The sequence below is a fragment of the Arachis hypogaea genome, chromosome 9 (assembly GCF_003086295.3).
Source record: "Arachis hypogaea cultivar Tifrunner chromosome 9, arahy.Tifrunner.gnm2.J5K5, whole genome shotgun sequence".
In the NCBI taxonomy this organism is placed as follows: Eukaryota; Viridiplantae; Streptophyta; class Magnoliopsida; order Fabales; family Fabaceae; genus Arachis; species Arachis hypogaea.
In genome coordinates, this window is record NC_092044.1 from 18,963,252 (window position 1) to 18,982,254 (window position 19,003).

The window sequence follows — 19,003 nt, forward strand, 5'->3', positions numbered from 1 at the left end:
GATTACTTTTAACTTTATCATCTTCTCAAAAAGGCCATACAACTTATTTCGATTCATCTTATTTGTATCAAAAATATTTTTCGATCAACAATAACTAATTAAAATTCTTGAAGGCCAATAATTTTTAATAATTTTAGTTAGCATAAATATTAAATTATCTTTAATAAATAAATTTATTAATTTATATGTATAATTTTTAAAAATATATGAATGTAAATTATATTATTATATATATATAAAATTTTAATAAATATATATATGTAAATTATATATTTAATTTTATTTGTAACACATTTGTAAATATAAATACAATTATTACTAACAAAATAATATTAATAAAAAATAATAATATTTATTAATCTTGTAGTATTATTTTATATTTTTATTAATTAATTTATAACTATATAGCACTATTACTTCATGCGTGATATCGATTACTTATATATATTGAATTTGTCAGTTCCAACTTTATTACCCTTGAATTAAAGATCGAACAAAATTAATCACTTTTTTTTAATATACTTCCTGTAATATATATATATATATATATATATATATATATATATATATATATATATATATATGCATACAAAATTACGTCAATATAATCATGACCATTTTTTTGGTGAATAAAATTAAAAATATATATATATGAAATTATTTAATATTGTTAATTACCATCTTCACGTGTAGGTGAGTTTTCAGCTTAAAAGAAACGGTGCCAACTGTGTGTAATTAGTTAACCACGCTACAGTGTCTCCTAATCTCGCCTTGTTCGCCTGTAAGCACATCAATAGACCCCATTCGCACCATAGCCTTTGCAAACTTCACTGACCAATGCAAACCATGTTTAGCATTGCTTACCACCATTTCGCTAGTTGATTCACTGCTCAACAACGCTTGATCCGAACTCAACAACCCACGCTGCTTCATCAATCCCTTATAGTACTTATTGTCCAACCGCTTTGGCGTAAATGCGTCAATCACCACCGTCGGATCAAATCCACCATCGCCATTAACGTTAGAAGGACACTTGGTTTTCAACAATGAGGAGAACTGGGAGTCCATAGGAGGGTCTTGAGGCAAGGGTGTATATAAGCGGTTCGAGAATGAAGAACAATGAGATACACCAATGGAATGCGCTCCAGAGAGAGTAACGAGTTCATCAGCGGACAAGCCTTTTCTGGCGAAGTTGGTTATGAGTTGGTCGGCGTTGAAGGTTGGTGCAGGCAAGTTTTCTGTTACTTCTTGGCTGATGGAGACTCGACCGTCTCTGCGGCCTGCCGGTACTGCGTAGTTAATGCCGCCGGATTTGTAAGCGCTGTCGCGTGCGGCGAAGGCAAGAATATCTGCGCACGACACCGTTTCAGGGCACAGGGACTCTATTTGGGCCTTAGCTTCTTCGATGACGTGGAAGCCACGTAGACTTGGGTTGTTGGCTGGGTGGTCTCTCTCAGCTGGGTTTCCAGGAGTGGATTCTAGTAATACAGAACCATCACAACCCTGAACATAACAATAATTGCACAAATATATGTCAGAATCAACAAGCACATGGAGTGATACATGGAGTGTTGTTTTTTATTATTGAATTTATTAAACTTCATTTCCATGTTAATTAAAAAATTGAGAAATATTAAGGACATAACACTTTTTATAAAAAGAAAATATGGAAAATCAAATTTTAGTATTAACTAAAAAGTTATGATTTATGATCTAAATTTTAAAATAAATAAAATAATTTTAAAAAAGTTAATTAATATATATTGACTAAAAGAAATTAATTACGTAACATTTTTTTATCAATATTATTAGTCAATATTTTCAGTCAATACTTTATTTTTATAATATTAAAATTAAAATTTAATATTTACAATTTATAATTTAATACTTAAGGTATAGAGTATTTAATCAAGATAAAAAATAATAAATTTAGTTGATTATATAAGATTGCTCTTAAAAAATGGAATAAAACTTAATACTAGTGATCCAACATTTTTTGTATAAAAAACAAAAAATTGATTATTGTTAATTTAAATTTAAGACAAGAATAAAAAAATAATATTGGTCAATTAATATTTTTAACAAAATATTATTCTATTTCATTTTTTGTTTTGGTGGTGACCTTATAAAAAAGTTTTAAAATATTTAATTTAACTTTTATCCTTATTTTTGTTTGGATTTTATTCTTACATTAATTAAACTTCTAAAAGAAATATTATAATAATTTATTTTAAACCCTTCAACAGAAATTAATTATACTATAATAACGTTTTCGCAACTAAAGCTAATTAATATTTTATGAAATTTGAACATATTATGTTAACACAGAGTTTTAGAAATTGATAATGTTAGAAAAATAAAAAAAATTAAAATTATCTTATTTAGTATTTATTAATTTTAATAATAATTAATAAATATTAAATAAAATAATTTTTAATTGTTTTTTACTATTTTTTAGTTATCAAATATTTTTGTTTAAGAATTAACAAATTCAAATGTCTCTCAAACTTTTGGATTTAAATAGAAAGGAAATATTATAGAACCCAATCAAAATTCAAAATTAAGAACAAAGAAGAATTATTTAAGCATATTAATAAAGTATTAGTTTAATTAATGATAAGTAGCGTTGACCGTTGAGTATATGAGAAAAGAACTTACCCTGACAAAGCAATCATGAAAGTGCATTCTAATCAAGGCAGGAGCAATTCCTTCGTTAAGGGAAATGGCTTTGTTCACAGCGCTTCTCACAATTGCCTCAGCATGTGGACATGTTCTTTTATAGAAGCCCACAGTCAAAGATGCTGAAGTCAATGACGATGAAACTGAGAGAACCACTAATAGAACCAACAGCTTCTTAGAAAGCATTATTACATGCATGCGTTCAGCATTAACCATTATTACTGAGTATTTTAGTGTTTGATTGTTTATTAGTTGTAATGAAAGGAAGAAGGAATAATGAAGAGAGTGATTTTTAGCTTGTATGTATATGCTGTGCTCTACTACTGTGAATTGAATGTATATTTATAGGCTAAATCAAATTTATGGTTAGATTAGGTTTTACTTTCATGCAGCAAAAACGTGTATGTTTGTAGCTGTATCCTGCAATAATAATAATAATAATAATAAATAGTATAAAGTTGAAGTTTTCTTTACCTTTGAACAATTCTGGCTCCTAAACTGTTTATACTGGCAATCTCTTTCTTATGTGTTTGGTTTAACTATCTGTTGTTTCTGCCAATGAGCACTCTAACTTTTAATTTGTGGGAAATAGATTTTGTGATTTTTAAGTTGATAATATTATTTTTAAATTAAGTGATAGATCTTTTTACATTTTCACTTCTTCTGTATGTTTTTCACTTTTAATTTTAAATTTAATTAAACAAACGCTGAATTAAGTATGTAAACATAATATAATATTGGAAAATGATCAGATGTACCGCTGTACGAAAGCGGAACTTTGATGTTCCATGTACAATCAATTTTCTGATAAAATATTGTCGTGTAGTTAGTAATTTATGGACAAATTTAATCTTACGTAAAGCATAAAATGTCCAGAATGATCAGCTTAAAAAGAAAAAGAAAAGCGTGCTTTGCAATTTATATGTAATATTCCAAATAGTTATTATCCCCGTATAATTATGTTATTTCAAAAAAAAAAAAACCAAGCAATTCAAACTATTAATTTCCTTACTACTTGGATCCTTAATTGTTGGTGTAATTAAATTCTTTTTTTCAGTTGCCATTTGTTATAAAAGTTTATTTGCATATTTATTTTTAAAATAATCTATCTATTATATAAAAAGAGAATTTAAAATAATTTTATAACGAGTGAACCACACATAAATTTTTTAATTTCATATAAAATTATTATATTATTCATAAATTTAATTTATAACAATATAAAAAAAGCATTTATTTTTGAATTATATTTATGCTGTCATAGAAAATAATATTTATATAATCAATTTAGTATTAATTTTATAATTTCACAAATTAAATTACCTAATTATTTTAAAAAAATAATAGTATAAAAAAATGTTAACTCATATCAATTATTTGAATTTTAATATTGCATATCATATTTAGAGAATAAATTTTATTTTATATATGAAAATTTTTTTGTTTATTTATCTATATATCAATTTATTTTTAAAAATTTAATAATGACACAATAAACTTTTAATATATTAGATAGCTTCTAATATTGTTAATTTATCACATAAATATTTTAGTAAAATGATCATTTTATAATTTTTCTAGGAATTTGGATTCTCCAAATTTGGGATTTTAATTTACTTTAGAGGATAAAGTGTAATCGTTTACCATTTATTTTGTAAGTGGGACTAAGAGAAAACATAAGAAGATGAGAGATCACACTTTACCCTCTAAGATAAAAATACAAAATTTTAAAGATTCAAATTCTTTTTCTATTATCACATCACTTTTTAAATTTATTATTCTTCTTATATAGTGTTTAGCCTTATCTTTTTATCTCCTTTATTCTTTATATCTATATAGATTATTTTATGTTTTTAATAGTAATATTTTTTAATAGATATAAATTAATTAATAAAACACAATTCATTATTTTTTTATTCTCACTTCTAATTATGTTTAATTTACTACATAAACTAAAATTCACTCTATATATCTTCTTTATCTTCTTTCACATAATTTATATCTCTTACTCTTTCTCCTCTATTATTGTTAATTTTTGTACAATTATTTAAAAAATTTGATTGATGACCACATTATTTTATTTTAGTTTGTTGTACAATTAGTTCAGCATATGTTGAGTGATGAACTCCTAAAATACTATATATATAATGTCCTTACAATTTTTTTAAATTTCTTTTCTATCTTTGATTTAATTATGTTTATTAATTATATATTATTTTTGTCACTTACATATCATATTTTTTATTTCCTTTCAGTAATATAATTTACATTTTTAATATTATAACAGTTTTAACCGTTGCGATTTATAAAAGCGAGAAATATCTAAAAAACATTGTGATTTACCTGTAATAACTATTTTTAAATCTACAATGGTAATTTTATACACCTTAAAATTATGTAATTATGAGTAAAATTAACATTGACAATACCTATTAAAATCCAATTTGAAGGGTAATTATTAAATTTTTATTTTTCCTATATAATATATAGAAATACTGGCCTTTTATTTTTCTAATAATTTTAAGAAAAAATGTTTTGAATAAAAAAGTAAAAAAAATAAAAAATACGTATATCTTTTATAAAATAAGAAAAAAGAAAACATCGTTAAATATTCAATCAAACAAAATTATCCATAAACCCCATAAATTTTAAATAATTAAAATTTTATTAATTAAATTATATTTAATTATTTTATCACAATATATAACCTCAAAAACACAATTATTTATTGTCATTAACATAATTTAATTATATTTAATAAATTATAATTAATTACCGAAATAATAAAATAAAATTATAATTAATTATAATTTTAATAACACTATATTGTCGTTAATTAATTAACGCTCACACACTAATAACTGCTATTCTTACATGCACTGCACTTAACTAATATAGTAATATTATTATTATAATAATAATTAATGACTTAAATAACTAATTAATTATATATCCAAAAATTAAAAACTATATAATATTCAACAACAATAATATTTATTTATTAATTAACACTACGGCTAACTAATATTTAATAGGCTAAATATTTCTACACATTAACACATAACTGACGTAATTATAACAAAATTAACTCATTAATTATTTAAAATAGGTTAAATTTTTTTAGAAAAAAATCTCACAATTAATTTTATAATTATTAGTGATGTCTATTGTATTTTATATTTATTATAGTTTATCAATACTCTTCTTTTATAATAACTTTTAATTTATATTTAATAAAATTAAATTATTTATAAAAATATGACATATTTAATAAGTATAAAATTGTTGTATTTTTTAGACATATGAATAAATACTGTGCCTACAAAGGACGAGCCAATTTTCTATACATCTGTACACAAAAGACATTTTTCATCTGTATGTATTTTATAACTTCTTAACAAGTTGCGTGACCTCCATAAACTTCTTTCTCATTGTTTTCACTCAATAAAGACTTCCATATATTTTCACCGTATAAATAATTTATAATAAATCTTAATAGCTAGATTGAATGGAACAACAAAATTCTGCTTCCGTGGGAATACCAGAACCGCTTCCTATAATATTAGTCTTAAACAAATTATTTGCGAAGATCAAAACCTAACTATTGGCTACTACAAGGCCGGTTGGAAATTGTGTTTTTCATTATTTGAATGCTTCGTGTTAAGGACCGACCTGATGGCAACCGTGTGTCCGTGTCAAGCACAGTCACACTGTCACACTTATTTTGGAAACTTTAAAAATAATTTTTTTAAATTTTTAAGTTATAAAAAATAATAATATTAACGTTTGATATAATTTTTAAAATTAAATTATAATCTTTTAAAAAATTATTTAAGAATTTTTTAAAAAATTTTAAAAAATAATTTTTCTTATAATATTATTATTTTTTTATCACATTTCTATAAAATAAATACTTTTAAAACTAAAAATTTAAAGACGAAATAACTTATTTATAAGTTATTTTTAATATAGTCATTTATTATTTAAGCTATTTTGTCAAAAAGAGCTTAATTAAGTTGTTTACCCAAACTTTTCCTTGTAAAAGAGAATCACAATACATAAGTTTAAGGTCCACTTTAGATAAACAGTTTAATTAAGCTCTTTTTTAAAAAATAGTTTAAACAATAAATAATTATATTAAAAATAGTTTATAAATAAATTATTTTGTGTTTGAATTTTTTAATTTATTATAAAAGTGTTTATTTTATAAAAATATAATAAAAAATAGTAGAAATTTTTTTTTAACTATCTATAAGTTCCTAAATAATTTTTAAAAAACTGTAATTTGATTTTAAAAATTGTACCTGACATTAATACTAATACTTTTTATAAGTCAAAAACTCAAAAAAATTATTTTTAAAACTTTTCAAATGGACCTAAATACCTCTTGCATTGTTTAATAATATCTTTATCTGTCTAACTTTTCACAATATTGGTCATTGTTACATTTTTACCCCTACAAATTCGTAATATTGACAAACTTACTAATAAATAGACAAAATTAATTATGTATTTATGAAAGATTATTTCTATATAATAAATATTAATTTCATTCATGAGTTGATATATCAGTATTTTAAATTTTCATAAAAAAAATAATTTATTTTTCTTAATATGAAATTTTATTTATTTATAGATAAATTTATTAATGTTTTAAATTTTACATATAGAAATGGTCGTTTATAATGTTCTAAAATATTATATTGTGTAGGTTTGCACTATAAATATGCGATTTATCACGATTTTGGACACATTCTAATATTATCGTCTCGGCATTCGAATTTACTCAATCTCTTGAGTTAAGACTAAGTCAGCCTAACCCTCAATATTTAGCAAGAAAGCTAAGAACACAAGAGAAAGGAAGCTTTGGTAGAAAGAACACTTTATTACTCAAGTGTTTATTACAAATGACTCACATACCCAAACTCTAACTCTCATCCCTATTTATAACCATTCACCTCCTTAATGGATGGTTAGAATTAAATCTAATCAACGGTCTAGATTGATCATCTAGAATATTTACAATAAATATCTATCCTACCACATTTCTTTAAATATTTTTGGATTATTTCATACTATTATTCATACTTCTATATACATCTACACTCTTCTAGATTACTCTATGACCTTCCAGAGTCTTCTAAAACCTTCTAGGATATTCCGCGACCTTTTAGGACATTCTAGAATGTTTCCAAACCATCTAGAGCATTCTCAAACTCTCCGAAAAACTATATAAACACCATTAAATCTAACCTTTTAAAATTTACCGTGACATTTTTCCCCACCTAAGAGCTCTTCAATTTCTTTATCAAAGGATCTAATCACCACAGGCGGAGCACGACTCGAGTCACCTCTACTCGGTTCATCTTGGTCTTCATGATATGGTTTAAGCATACTCACATGGAAGACCGGGTGGATCTTCATAGAGGGAGTGAGTTGTACTTTGTAAGCAACCTCCCCATCATGTTTAATGATCTCAAATGCCATTCGTATTTATGGATTAAGCCCTTATGAACCTTGCGAACGGCTTTGAATTGTTGTGAAAAAAGTTTAATCATTACCTTGTCTCCCATTTGATAGCTTGCATACCTCCTGTTCTTATCTGCCCATTTCTTCATCCTCTTTGTAGATTTGTCGAGGTAAGAATGAGTGACATCTGCTTGTTCTTCCCATGACTTAATCATATGATAAGCTTCAAGGCTCTTTCTTGAGTAAGAGGAAGAAAGAGAGTGTGGTGTAAATGGATGTTGTCCGGTTACAATCTCAAATGGACTTTTCCCTGTGGACTCGCTCTTTTGTAAATTGTATGAAAACTGAGCAATGTGTAGGAGTTTTGTCCAATCCTTCTTATTAGCGCTTACAAAATGCCTCAAGTAACACTCGAGTAAGGCATTCACTCCCTCAATCTGCCCATCGGTTTGAGGAGAGAAGCTTGTCAAGAAATGAAGTTTCAACCTAAGGAGTTTGAATAACTCTATCCATAGTCGTCCTGTGAAGAGTGGATCTCGATCACTAATGATACTCTTAGGTAATCCCTAGTACTTTACCACATTCTTGAAGAATAGTCATGCTACTTCCTCTGTAGTGTAGTCAGTAGGGGCAGGTATAAAGGTAGCATACTTCGAAAATCGATCCACTACCATAAGAATAGATCCAAATCCCTCGGACTTTAGTAAGGCAGAGATAAAATCTAAAGACACACTTTTTCACGGTTGCTCTGGCAGTAGCAAAGGTTCCAACAATCCACTTGGTGTCTTATTTTCAATCTTATCTTGTTGGCACATAAAATAAGTCTTCACATAACTCTTTATTTCATCCCTCATTTGAGGCCAATAATAGGAAGATTCAATAAGTGCCAAGGTCCTTCGTTGGCCTTGATGACAAGCCTATTTGGTGTTGTGGCATTCCTTCACTAGCTTTTTCCTTAGATTTTGTCATTTAGGGACGTATTGTCTTCTCCCTTTGGTGTAGAGAAGGTCGTCTTCTAGCCAAAATTGTTTAGTCTTACCTTCTCTAGCCGATTCTACCAATTTCTTGGCTAATGGATCATGATGCAACCCTTCCTTGATCGTATACAAAATATCTCTTTTGACCATGGAAACAGCTACCAACTCAGCCTTGCGGCTCAGCGCATCTGCTACCACATTAGTCTTGTTAGGCTTGTATTCAAATTCGAAATCAAACTTAGCTAAGAAATCTTACCATCTATCTTGTTTAGGGCTTAACTTCTTTTGAGTTTGGAAGTAATTTGTAGCCACATTGTCTGTCTTGACGATGAAGTGTGAACCAAGCATGTAGTGACGCCAAGTTCTCAAACAATGTACCACCACGGTCATCTCCTTCTCTTGAACAGTGTATCGCCTTTCTATATCATTCAACTTGTGACTCTCAAAGGCAATAGGATGTCCTTCTTGCACCAGAACTCCTCTAATAGTGTAGTTAGAAGCATCAGTGTAGACTTCAAACACCTTTGAGTAGTCGAGCAGTGCTAGTACTAGTCCTTTTGTGATAGTAGCCTTCAACTCATCAAAGGCCTTTTGACACTCCTTTGACCATTCCCAAGAATGATTCTTCTTGAGAAGATCAGTTAATGATGCAGCCTTGGCAGAGCATCCCTTAATAAACTTCCGATAGTAATTAGCCAATCTAAGGAATGACCTCAATTCAGATACCTTGTTTGGTCGCTCCCACTCTTTGATAGCCTTCACCTTTTCTTAATCCATGCAGAGACTTCCATCTTTAATGATGTGTTCCAAGAAGTGGACTTCATCCCTTGCAAAGGAACACTTTTTCTTCTTTACATATAGGTTATTCTCTCTTAATATCTTAAATATGATTCGTAAGTGTTCCTCCAAGGTATTTCTATAGACAACAATGTCATTCAAGTAGACCACTACAAACCGATCAAGATAAAGACAAAAAATCTCATTCATCAAGGTACAAAAGGTCGCAGGAGCATTGGTTAAGCCAAAAGGCATCACCAACTACTCATACGATCCATACCTCGTGACGCACGTGGTCTTAGGCTCATCACCATCGACAATCCTCACTTGGTGATATTCAGATCTCAAATCCAGCTTTGAGAACCACTTAGATCTACCAAGTTGATCAAACAAATTGGATATCAATGAAATAGGGTACTTGTTCTTGATGGTTACCTTATTAAGTGCTCGATAGTCGATGCATAATCTCAACGAACCATTATGCTTCTTTTGGAACAAGACTGCTGTGTCATAAGGTGCCTTCGACAGACAAATAAATCCAACATCTAGCAAATTCTTGAGTTCCTTCTTCAACTCCTCAAGTTTTGGCAGTGCCATCTTATAAGGTGCTGAGGCAGGCAACTTTAATCTTGACTCCAATTCAATCTTGTGGTCAACCTTTCTCCTAGGTGGTAGTTGTTTTGACAACTCAAAAGGCATCACATCCTTATTTTCTTCAAGGACTTCCTTGATTTCGGGAGGAACATCTTTGCTTTTAGATATTGATTCCTCTTGTAATAGAGCCGAATATGTAATTTCTCACTTCTTGAACCCTTTCTTGAGTTGAATAGCAGAAAGCATCAGTAGTCCTCCAGCTTTAGAGACTGTAGGGACCATACATGGAGACCCTTTCTCCATGACGCATACTATGTCGTAGTATGGCATAGGTATTATATTTGCCTTCCTTTGCAAATCGAGCCCGATGACTATTTTGATATCGTCCATGGGTGCTATTGAGAAATCCACAAGGCCCTTCCAAGAACCAATAGTCATCTCAACCCCTTTTGCTACTCTCTTAAGGGGTTCACCATTGGTATTCAGGGGTTTGAACCATTCATTCTTTTCGGTAATTTTCAACCTAGGCCTCTTTGCTTCATCAGGCGTGATGAAGTTGTGTGTAGCACCAGTGTCGATCATTTCCATGATGGTTTTTTCATTGATAAAGGCTTTTACATACATCAAGCCTTTCTTTTCTGCATTGCTTACCTCTTTGTCCTTCACAGCATTCATGAGTTGGACAGATCTAGTGATGAGTGGATAATTTATACGCTTTTTGGCATTGTTTTTAGGTAGTTTTTAGTAGGATCTACCTACTTTTAGGAATGTTTTTATTAGTTTTTATGAAAAATTCACATTTCTGGACTTTACTATGAGTTTGTGTATTTTTCTGTGATTTCATGTATTTTCTGGCTGAAATTGAGGGATTTGAGTGAAAATTTGATTCAGGCTGAAAAAGGACTGCTGATACTGTTGGATTCTGACCTCCCTGCACTCGAAAAGAATTTTCTAGAGCTACAAAAATCCAAATGGCACGATCTCAATTGCGTTGGAAATTAGATATCTAGGGCTTTTCGACAATATATAATAGTCCATATTTTATTCGAGTTTAGATGACGCAAACTGGCGTTCAACGCCAGTTCCATGCTGCATTCTGGAGTAAAATGCCAGAAACACGTCACAAACCAGAGTTAAACGCCAAAGACACGTTACAACTTGGCGTTTAACCCCAAGAGAAGTCTCTGCACGTGTAAAGCTCAAGCTCAGCCCAAGCACACACCAAAATGGGCCCCAAAAGTGGATTTCTGCACTTAGACTTATTTCTGTAAACCCTAGTAGCTAGTTTAGTATAAATAGAACTTTTTACTATTGGACTAGGGTCTTTGACCAAATATTTGATTAGTTTTATACTAGACTTTTGTGGAGGCTGGGCATTCGGCCATGCCTAGACAATGTTCTTATGTATTTTCAACGGTGGAGTTTCTACACACCATAGATTAAGGTGTGGAGCTATGCTGTTTCTCGAGTATTAATGCAATTACTATTATTCTTCTATTCAATTCAGCTTATTCTTATTCTAAGATATTCGATGCACTTCAACATGATGAATGTGATGATCCGCGACACTCATCATCATTCTCACCTATGAACGCGTGCCTAACAACCACTTCCGTTCTACCTTAGATCGAGCGTGTATCTCTTGGATTCCTTAATCAGAATCTTTGTGGTATAAGCTAGAATTATTGGCGGCCATTCCTAAGATCCGGAAAGTCTAAATCTTGTCTGTGGTATTCTGAGTAGGATCTGAGATGGGATGACTGTGACGAGCTTCAAACTCGCAAATGTTGGGCGTAGTGATAGACGCAAAAGAATCACTCGATTCTATTCCGACATGATCGAGAACCGACAGATGATTAGCCGTGCTGTGGCAGAGCATTTGGACCATTTTCACTGAGAGGACGGGAGGTATCCATTGACGCCGGTGAAACCCAACATACAGCTTGCCATGGAAAGGAATAAGAATGATTGGATGAAAGCAGTAGAAAAGTAGAGATTCAAAAGGAACACAATATCTTCATGCGCTTATCTGAAATTCCCACCAATGAATTACATAAGTATCTCTATCTTTATTTTATGCTTTATTTATCTTTATATTTTCGAAAACCATTATAACCATTAGAATCCGCCTGACTGAGATTTACAAGATGACCATAGCTTACTTCATACCAACAATATCCGTGGGATCGACCCTTACTCACGTAAGGTATTACTTGGACGACCCAGTGCACTTGCTGGTTAGTTGTGCGAAGTTGTGACAAAGTGTGATTCACATTTGAGAGCTCCAATTTGTTGGCACCATTGTTGATGATCACAATTTCGTGCACCATCTAGCACACTCAATTACTTACGATTGAGCCTCTCATTCATCGGCGATAGATGCCAGAGTCCCTAGTTTGGGATAGTCCTTCATTTTGTATGGTCCATTACACACGAAACATCCTCCTTTGGGTGCAAATGTCATATTTTCTTTCCTTCTTGATTGAGAAACTCTTCCCCTTGTCTCTCCCACATTTAGTAGAACTAGGCTTGGAGGAAAGACTTGGGTTTAGAGTATCCCCAATGATACTCAGTGAGTAATTTGGCCACCATGATAGCCTCGTCGACATTCTTAACGTTTTTTCTTTGTAGTTCTTGCTTTACCCAAGGTTGGATTCCATCAAAACAATGCATCCTCTGATGCTAAGTTAGGGATTTGAAGTATAAGAGTAGTGAACTCCTTTACGTAGTCGCTAATTGTACTCTTGTGATTCAACTCCCTCAACTTCTTCTTGGCTTCATAAACCACAATTTGAGAAAAAAATTGTCTTTTCAACTCTCTTTTGAAATCTTTCCATGTGATTATGTTGCAAGTACCCTTATTCCTATCTACGCATTTTCTCCTCAATCACAAAGTAGCATTATCAGAAAGGTAAAGTGCTGCAGTGCATAACTTTATTACTTCTTCAACCACCCCTTAGCCTTCAAAGTACCTCTCCATTTGCCATAGGAAGTTCTCCACCTCTCGAGCGCCCCTTATGTCTTTAAACTCCTTTGGCTTTGGGAGATCAATCTTTGTCGTGTCCCTTATAATGGTTGGTCGAGATTTTGCCTCCTCAAACCAAACTCAAACTTCCTCAAATAGCTTCAAGGAGTTCTCAAGCTTTTCTTCGATTTGGAGCATTCTTTCTTTGAAAACATCTAGTTCTCCTAACACGTGAATCTCGAAGGTCTTCTTGTCATGTTCTACCCCTTAGAAGTGCTCATCCATAGAGGATAGAACATTCCCTAATATAAAAACTCTCTCTTTTAAGAAGGTAGAGTCCTTACTTCTAAGCTCACTTGAAGAATAGGCCTTCTTGTCTCCCTATTGAGAAGGAATAGCATCTCTTCCCCTTTGAGACTCAACATGCTCCATGGTTACACTAGAAGTCATATCCACAAACCACTTGTACTCCCTCTTGAACCTTACTCTGATGCCAAGTTATCATCGGTTTTGGACGAACTCCAACGCTATTGTGCCAACACTCGGACTTACTCAACCTCTTGAGTTAAGACTAAGTCAGCCTAACCCTTAGTATTTAGCAAGAAAGCTAATAACATAAGAGAAAAGAAGCTTTGGTGGAAAGAACACTTTATTACTCAAGTGTTTGCTACAAATGACTCACACACCCAAATTCTAACTCTCTATCCTATTTATAGTCATCCACCTCCTCAATGGATGGTTAGAATTAAATCTGATTAACGGTCTAGATTGATCATCTAGAACATTCACTACAAATATCTATCTTACCACATTTCTCTAAATATTTTTAGATTATTCCATACTACTATTCATATTTCTATATACATTCACATTTTTTTAAATTACTATATGACTTTTCAAAATCTTCTAGAATCTTTAAGGTATTCTGCGACCTTCTAAGACATTCTAAAATATTCTTAAAATTATCTAGAACATTTTCAAACATTCCAAAAAACTATACAAACACCGTTAAAGCTACTCATCTAAAATTTACCGTGACATCTAAAATTTACCGTGATAGATTGCTGCTATTTCATACTATGAAAGTTAAACTCAAATCCTAAAAAAGTTCTCACTAGCTGACAATGGATATACATAATCAGGGCTTCTTATGGAGTTCGCCACCATCCAACCTGCGAATAAGCAATCTCCAGGGTTTTTGGAAGCCTAGAAAGGCCCGTACCTTCCAACCAAGCAAACCATGCATTGAAACTAACATTTAATGGTACTTACTCCCATACATATTTCAAGTGGCCAAATTATCTTTTTTTTTTTTTAAGTGAGGGAACGCAAAATACATCCTTATAAACCATCTAATACTTAATGGTACTTACTCCCATACATATTTCAAGTGTATACAAAATACAAAGTAAGAGGAAGAAATCATGTGAATCCCCATTTTCCTTTCTTTTCTCCTTTTTTTTTTAAAAAACAACGGTAGGCTTTATTTCATTGATAGAAAATAAATAATAATGATCCTCAATTGGACAACACATCACAGCAAGTAAAAAAGAAAGGTGTTTTTCCAAGCAGTGATTACGATCGAAAAAAAAGGAGAGTAAAGCTTAAAGTGAAGGAGAAGATGGGTCTTTAATGCTCATGATTTGCCAGAGAGTCCGCCTGAGCCAGAATTTCCTCAGGAGAGAGCTGTTTACTTTCGAAAATGAAGAAGTTCTGCGCAAGCCATAATTTCCATAAGGTGAAAGCAAAACTGATAATCTGCGTTTTACTATTTACAGGGATTTTGAGTTTTTCCAAAATTTCTTTAACCCACACCCCTGGTGGAACTTTGGAGTTGACAGTCGAAATGAAATGAGTTCCCAACTTGGCTGAAGTTGCCGCTGAGACCGAACATTCAAAAAAGCAGTGGCTAAGTGTTTCTAGAGCTTGATGGCATTGAGGACAATAGCTGGGATTTGTGCTATTCTCGAGCTTGATGGCATCGAGGACAATAGCTGGGATTTGTGTTATCTGAGAATGGAGCCTTTCCATGGTTGAGTTTCTAAACAGTGAGTGATTTTCTGTATTTTATATACAGTTTTAATCTTCATGTGAATGCCCACCATACTTAACACGGCTAGTACACAACGCATTCTACTTTTCACTTCACCGAAAAAAAAAAAAATTCTTTCGAAAAGGGCTACCTATCCTGAAATATCTGTTTTTCCATCAGCATTGCAACATTAGAGGGGAGTAGATAGTATCATCATATATGAAACTAGAACTTCATTACATTGATAAACTTAATAACATACAATTACAAGGTAACAGCAGACAGCAAATATATACGAGGTTGTTCCCATAAGCATTTTATATACAGTAGTTTACAGAGTTCAGTGGTTTTCTAAATTTATCTACTTAACCAAAGGTTTTCTCGGTGCTATAATACATGTAAAGAAACCCATCCTCGTCCCTGAATGATTGATAAACAGAGTCCACAAGAGTAGCTGCACAATAATAATAAAACAGCGAGAATTTAAGCACCATAACGAAATGGCAGAAGAAAGAAAAGAAAATAGCATAGCTATATATAGTGTACATCAGTACAAGCTTACCAGTTTGAGGTAATGTATTCTTGACAAACACAAAGAGAGCTTTTCCAGGGGGCAGACGAAGCCTAGAACTCAGAATATGAATGAAATGACCGACTGACAGGTCGCGGGGAACAAGGTATCTAACAGAAAACAAGATGAGAGAAAGTATTACAGAGATGGATCACTGACTAGTTATTTGATTAAACAAATGGTAATGGCCATTGCAATGCAGATGTAAATCAACTCTACTTGTAGTATGGACTGAAATCATACAATTCATTCTCACTAATGTATGCTAAAGTACTATATGAAAGAACCAAATGTAAGAAGTAAAGTACATATCTAACAAGAGTTAACTTTACAGAAAAGAATTGGGTTGATTCAGGTCCTAAATTTTAGTCTTTACCAACAGTATCCAGATTCTATTGCCAGAAACATCCAACTAATTTGGCTCAACTCTCCCAATATGGTTATTAACTTATTATATATTCCAAGGCTCAAGCTTAGACCACTACACGAGGTCACCACAATGTTGGGTCAAGTCCTAAATTCTAAAAACTTTCATACAGTGATTGTTTGACAAAAAGTAGTTTTAAAAACTGCATCTTTTTTATTGCTTTTTGAATCTTATTTATTGGAAGTTTGAGACAAAGCTTGGTGGTTGTTATTGTTGAAAAGCAATTATATGTGATGAAAGCCCGTTATTATACAAGAAAGTGTTTTACAAATATGTCACTATGTCACTACATAACTTCTATATATGCAGCATTCAAGTTTTTTTTCACTAAGTATACGGCATTCCAAGTTAAAATCAGTTATTATTCGTGTCGTTAGAACATGCATCAAATGTGCTCCAAGTAACATGGAAAATTTTAAGAAAACAACAAAGGTTGGTCGTTGCGAGTTGATCTTACTTTTTCTTCTCCAACTGAGGCAGGTCGCATTTCGCATATCTCTCCACAATCACCTGAATAAGAACAGCATGAAGAATTCTCTTAATTAGGCATAACATAGTCTTTCTTCGAGAAATTATTGGGTGCTCTAGCACCATATTTGATGCATGTTTCATGCTCCAGGAATCTTTACAACCATTCATTGATTATTTTATATTTCACTTGTAACAATTAAACATAAAACTTTATTTTATATATCCTTTTCCCCTTTTTTTTTCCCTTTTTTTCCAGCACTATAGCTCTATTTCTATAATAAACAGAGCTCAACACTGATTATAATTCAGAAAGCATGTACACCGGATCTATATAAAGATCCATCATGAAACAAAGTAAATGATAGAAAGATTAGGTTTTGGCATGAAGGATGAATTAAAAAAAAACCAACATAAATAAAGTGGGAGACTAAAAATATGTTTCTTTTGTTGTAATTTTAATTCAAAGAAGAGCGTGAGTAGAAGGGGCCTTACGGGAACTCGATCGGGGTATTTGGCTATAATATCTCGCGATTCTTCAAGCCTTTGCACTGCCCAACACGGAATGGAACCACAGATTCACACAAATCAATACCCGAAAATAATAATAATTGCACATAAATAAAAGTGAAAATTAAATTAGCTAACGAAACAACCAAGAATTACACACACCGAAGGTAAATTCATCCTTGAAACTGGAGCTTCCTCCCATTGTTAGGTTGCGTGCTGAGTTTTGTTGGAGAGGTAAAGACGAAACAAGTCAGCTTCTGGACTCGGAGCTACTACAACTTATAGAGGACGTCGCTCAATTAGTTATACTATAAGAAATTAAATATTTGCCTCTTTAAACAACTTGCGGGGATAGCTCAGTTGGGAGAGCGTCAGACTGAAGATCTGAAGGTCGCGTGTTCGATCCACGCTCACCGCATTTTAGTATGCCATCCCTATTAAACGGTCTTCAACTCTACACATTATAATATTATAAAAAAAACTCTAAAAAATGGTTAAAGAGATTTAATTATTTAAAAATATTAATTTTTGTAATATTTAAAAAAAAAGACCAAATTTTTTAAAAAAGATAAATATATCTTTAAGTTATTTTTTTTTGGTGGAGTTTTTTAATTGATGATATTTTTAAACGGTCTTCAACTCTACACATTATAATATTATAAAAAAAACTCTAAAAAATGGTTAAAGAGATTTAATTATTTAAAAATATTAATTTTTGTAATATTTAAAAAAAAAGACCAAATTTTTTAAAAAAGATAAATATATCTTTAAGTTATTTTTTTTTGGTGGAGTTTTTTAATTGATGATATTTTTATGCCATGCCCAATGCCTTTATTTTGTGGAGTTTTTTAATTGATGGTCTTTTTTTAGAATGGAGGTTTTTAATTAGTTTTTTCTTTTGTACGAATAAGTTAGCGGTCTCCAACTCTATACATTATAATATTATAAAAAAATAACTCTAAAGAATGATTAAAGAGATTTAATTATTCAAAAAGACTTCTAATATTAAAATTATTAAAAAATATTAATTTTATAATATTTAAAAAGAAAGACCAAATTTTTTTAAAAAAGACAAATATATTTTTAAGTTATTTATTTATTTATTTATTTTATAAATTTTTTTAATTGCCTATTATATTCAAATTTTTATTAATGTACTTTTATCTATTATTGAAAACGATTAATTCATGATTAATAAAAATTTTATTCTTTCACTGTATTCCCAAAACCCAACTCAGCAATGACATAAGAATAACGAAGAGAAAAAAAATTTACTTTTATTAATTTTTTTAAAACTTAAAATGCATATTTAAATTTAGCTCACTTCATTATGAATATGAAATATATTATTATTATTTTTTTAGGATTGAGTTTTTTAATTGATGGTTTTTTTTTTTGTCAGAATGAGTTAGACGATCTCCAACTCTAAATATTACAATATTATAAAAAAAATCTCTAAAGAATCATTAAAGAAATTTAATTATTAAACATATTTTTAATACTAAAATTATTAAAAAAATATTAATTTTTGTAA

The 19,003-nt window shown here is 30.8% G+C and overlaps 2 protein-coding genes and 1 non-coding gene across 3 annotated transcripts; 1 reads left to right on the forward strand and 2 right to left on the reverse strand.

Annotated features, from left to right (window-relative positions):
* Positions 1-682: 682 nt before the first annotated feature.
* On the reverse strand, positions 683-2,976 carry LOC112712927 (peroxidase 5). The gene is made up of 2 exons (XM_025765781.2): positions 2,659-2,976; positions 683-1,503 (listed from the first exon to the last, which is right to left on the reverse strand). The coding sequence occupies exons 1-2, from the start codon at positions 2,893-2,895 to the stop codon at positions 736-738; spliced, it is 1,005 nt and encodes a 334-aa protein (XP_025621566.1). The 5' UTR covers positions 2,896-2,976; the 3' UTR covers positions 683-735.
* Positions 2,977-15,709: 12,733 nt separating this feature from the next.
* LOC112710597 (autophagy-related protein 8i) lies at positions 15,710-17,764 on the reverse strand. The gene is made up of 5 exons (XM_025762884.3): positions 17,632-17,764; positions 17,455-17,510; positions 16,949-17,001; positions 16,056-16,174; positions 15,710-15,947 (listed from the first exon to the last, which is right to left on the reverse strand). Exons 1-5 carry the CDS (start codon positions 17,669-17,671, stop codon positions 15,859-15,861), a joined length of 357 nt encoding a protein of 118 aa, XP_025618669.1. The 5' UTR covers positions 17,672-17,764; the 3' UTR covers positions 15,710-15,858.
* Positions 17,765-17,814: 50 nt separating this feature from the next.
* TRNAF-GAA (transfer RNA phenylalanine (anticodon GAA)) lies at positions 17,815-17,887 on the forward strand. Its single transcript has one exon. It is a non-coding gene; the product is annotated as a tRNA-Phe (tRNA).
* The last annotated feature ends 1,116 nt before the right edge of the window (positions 17,888-19,003 follow it).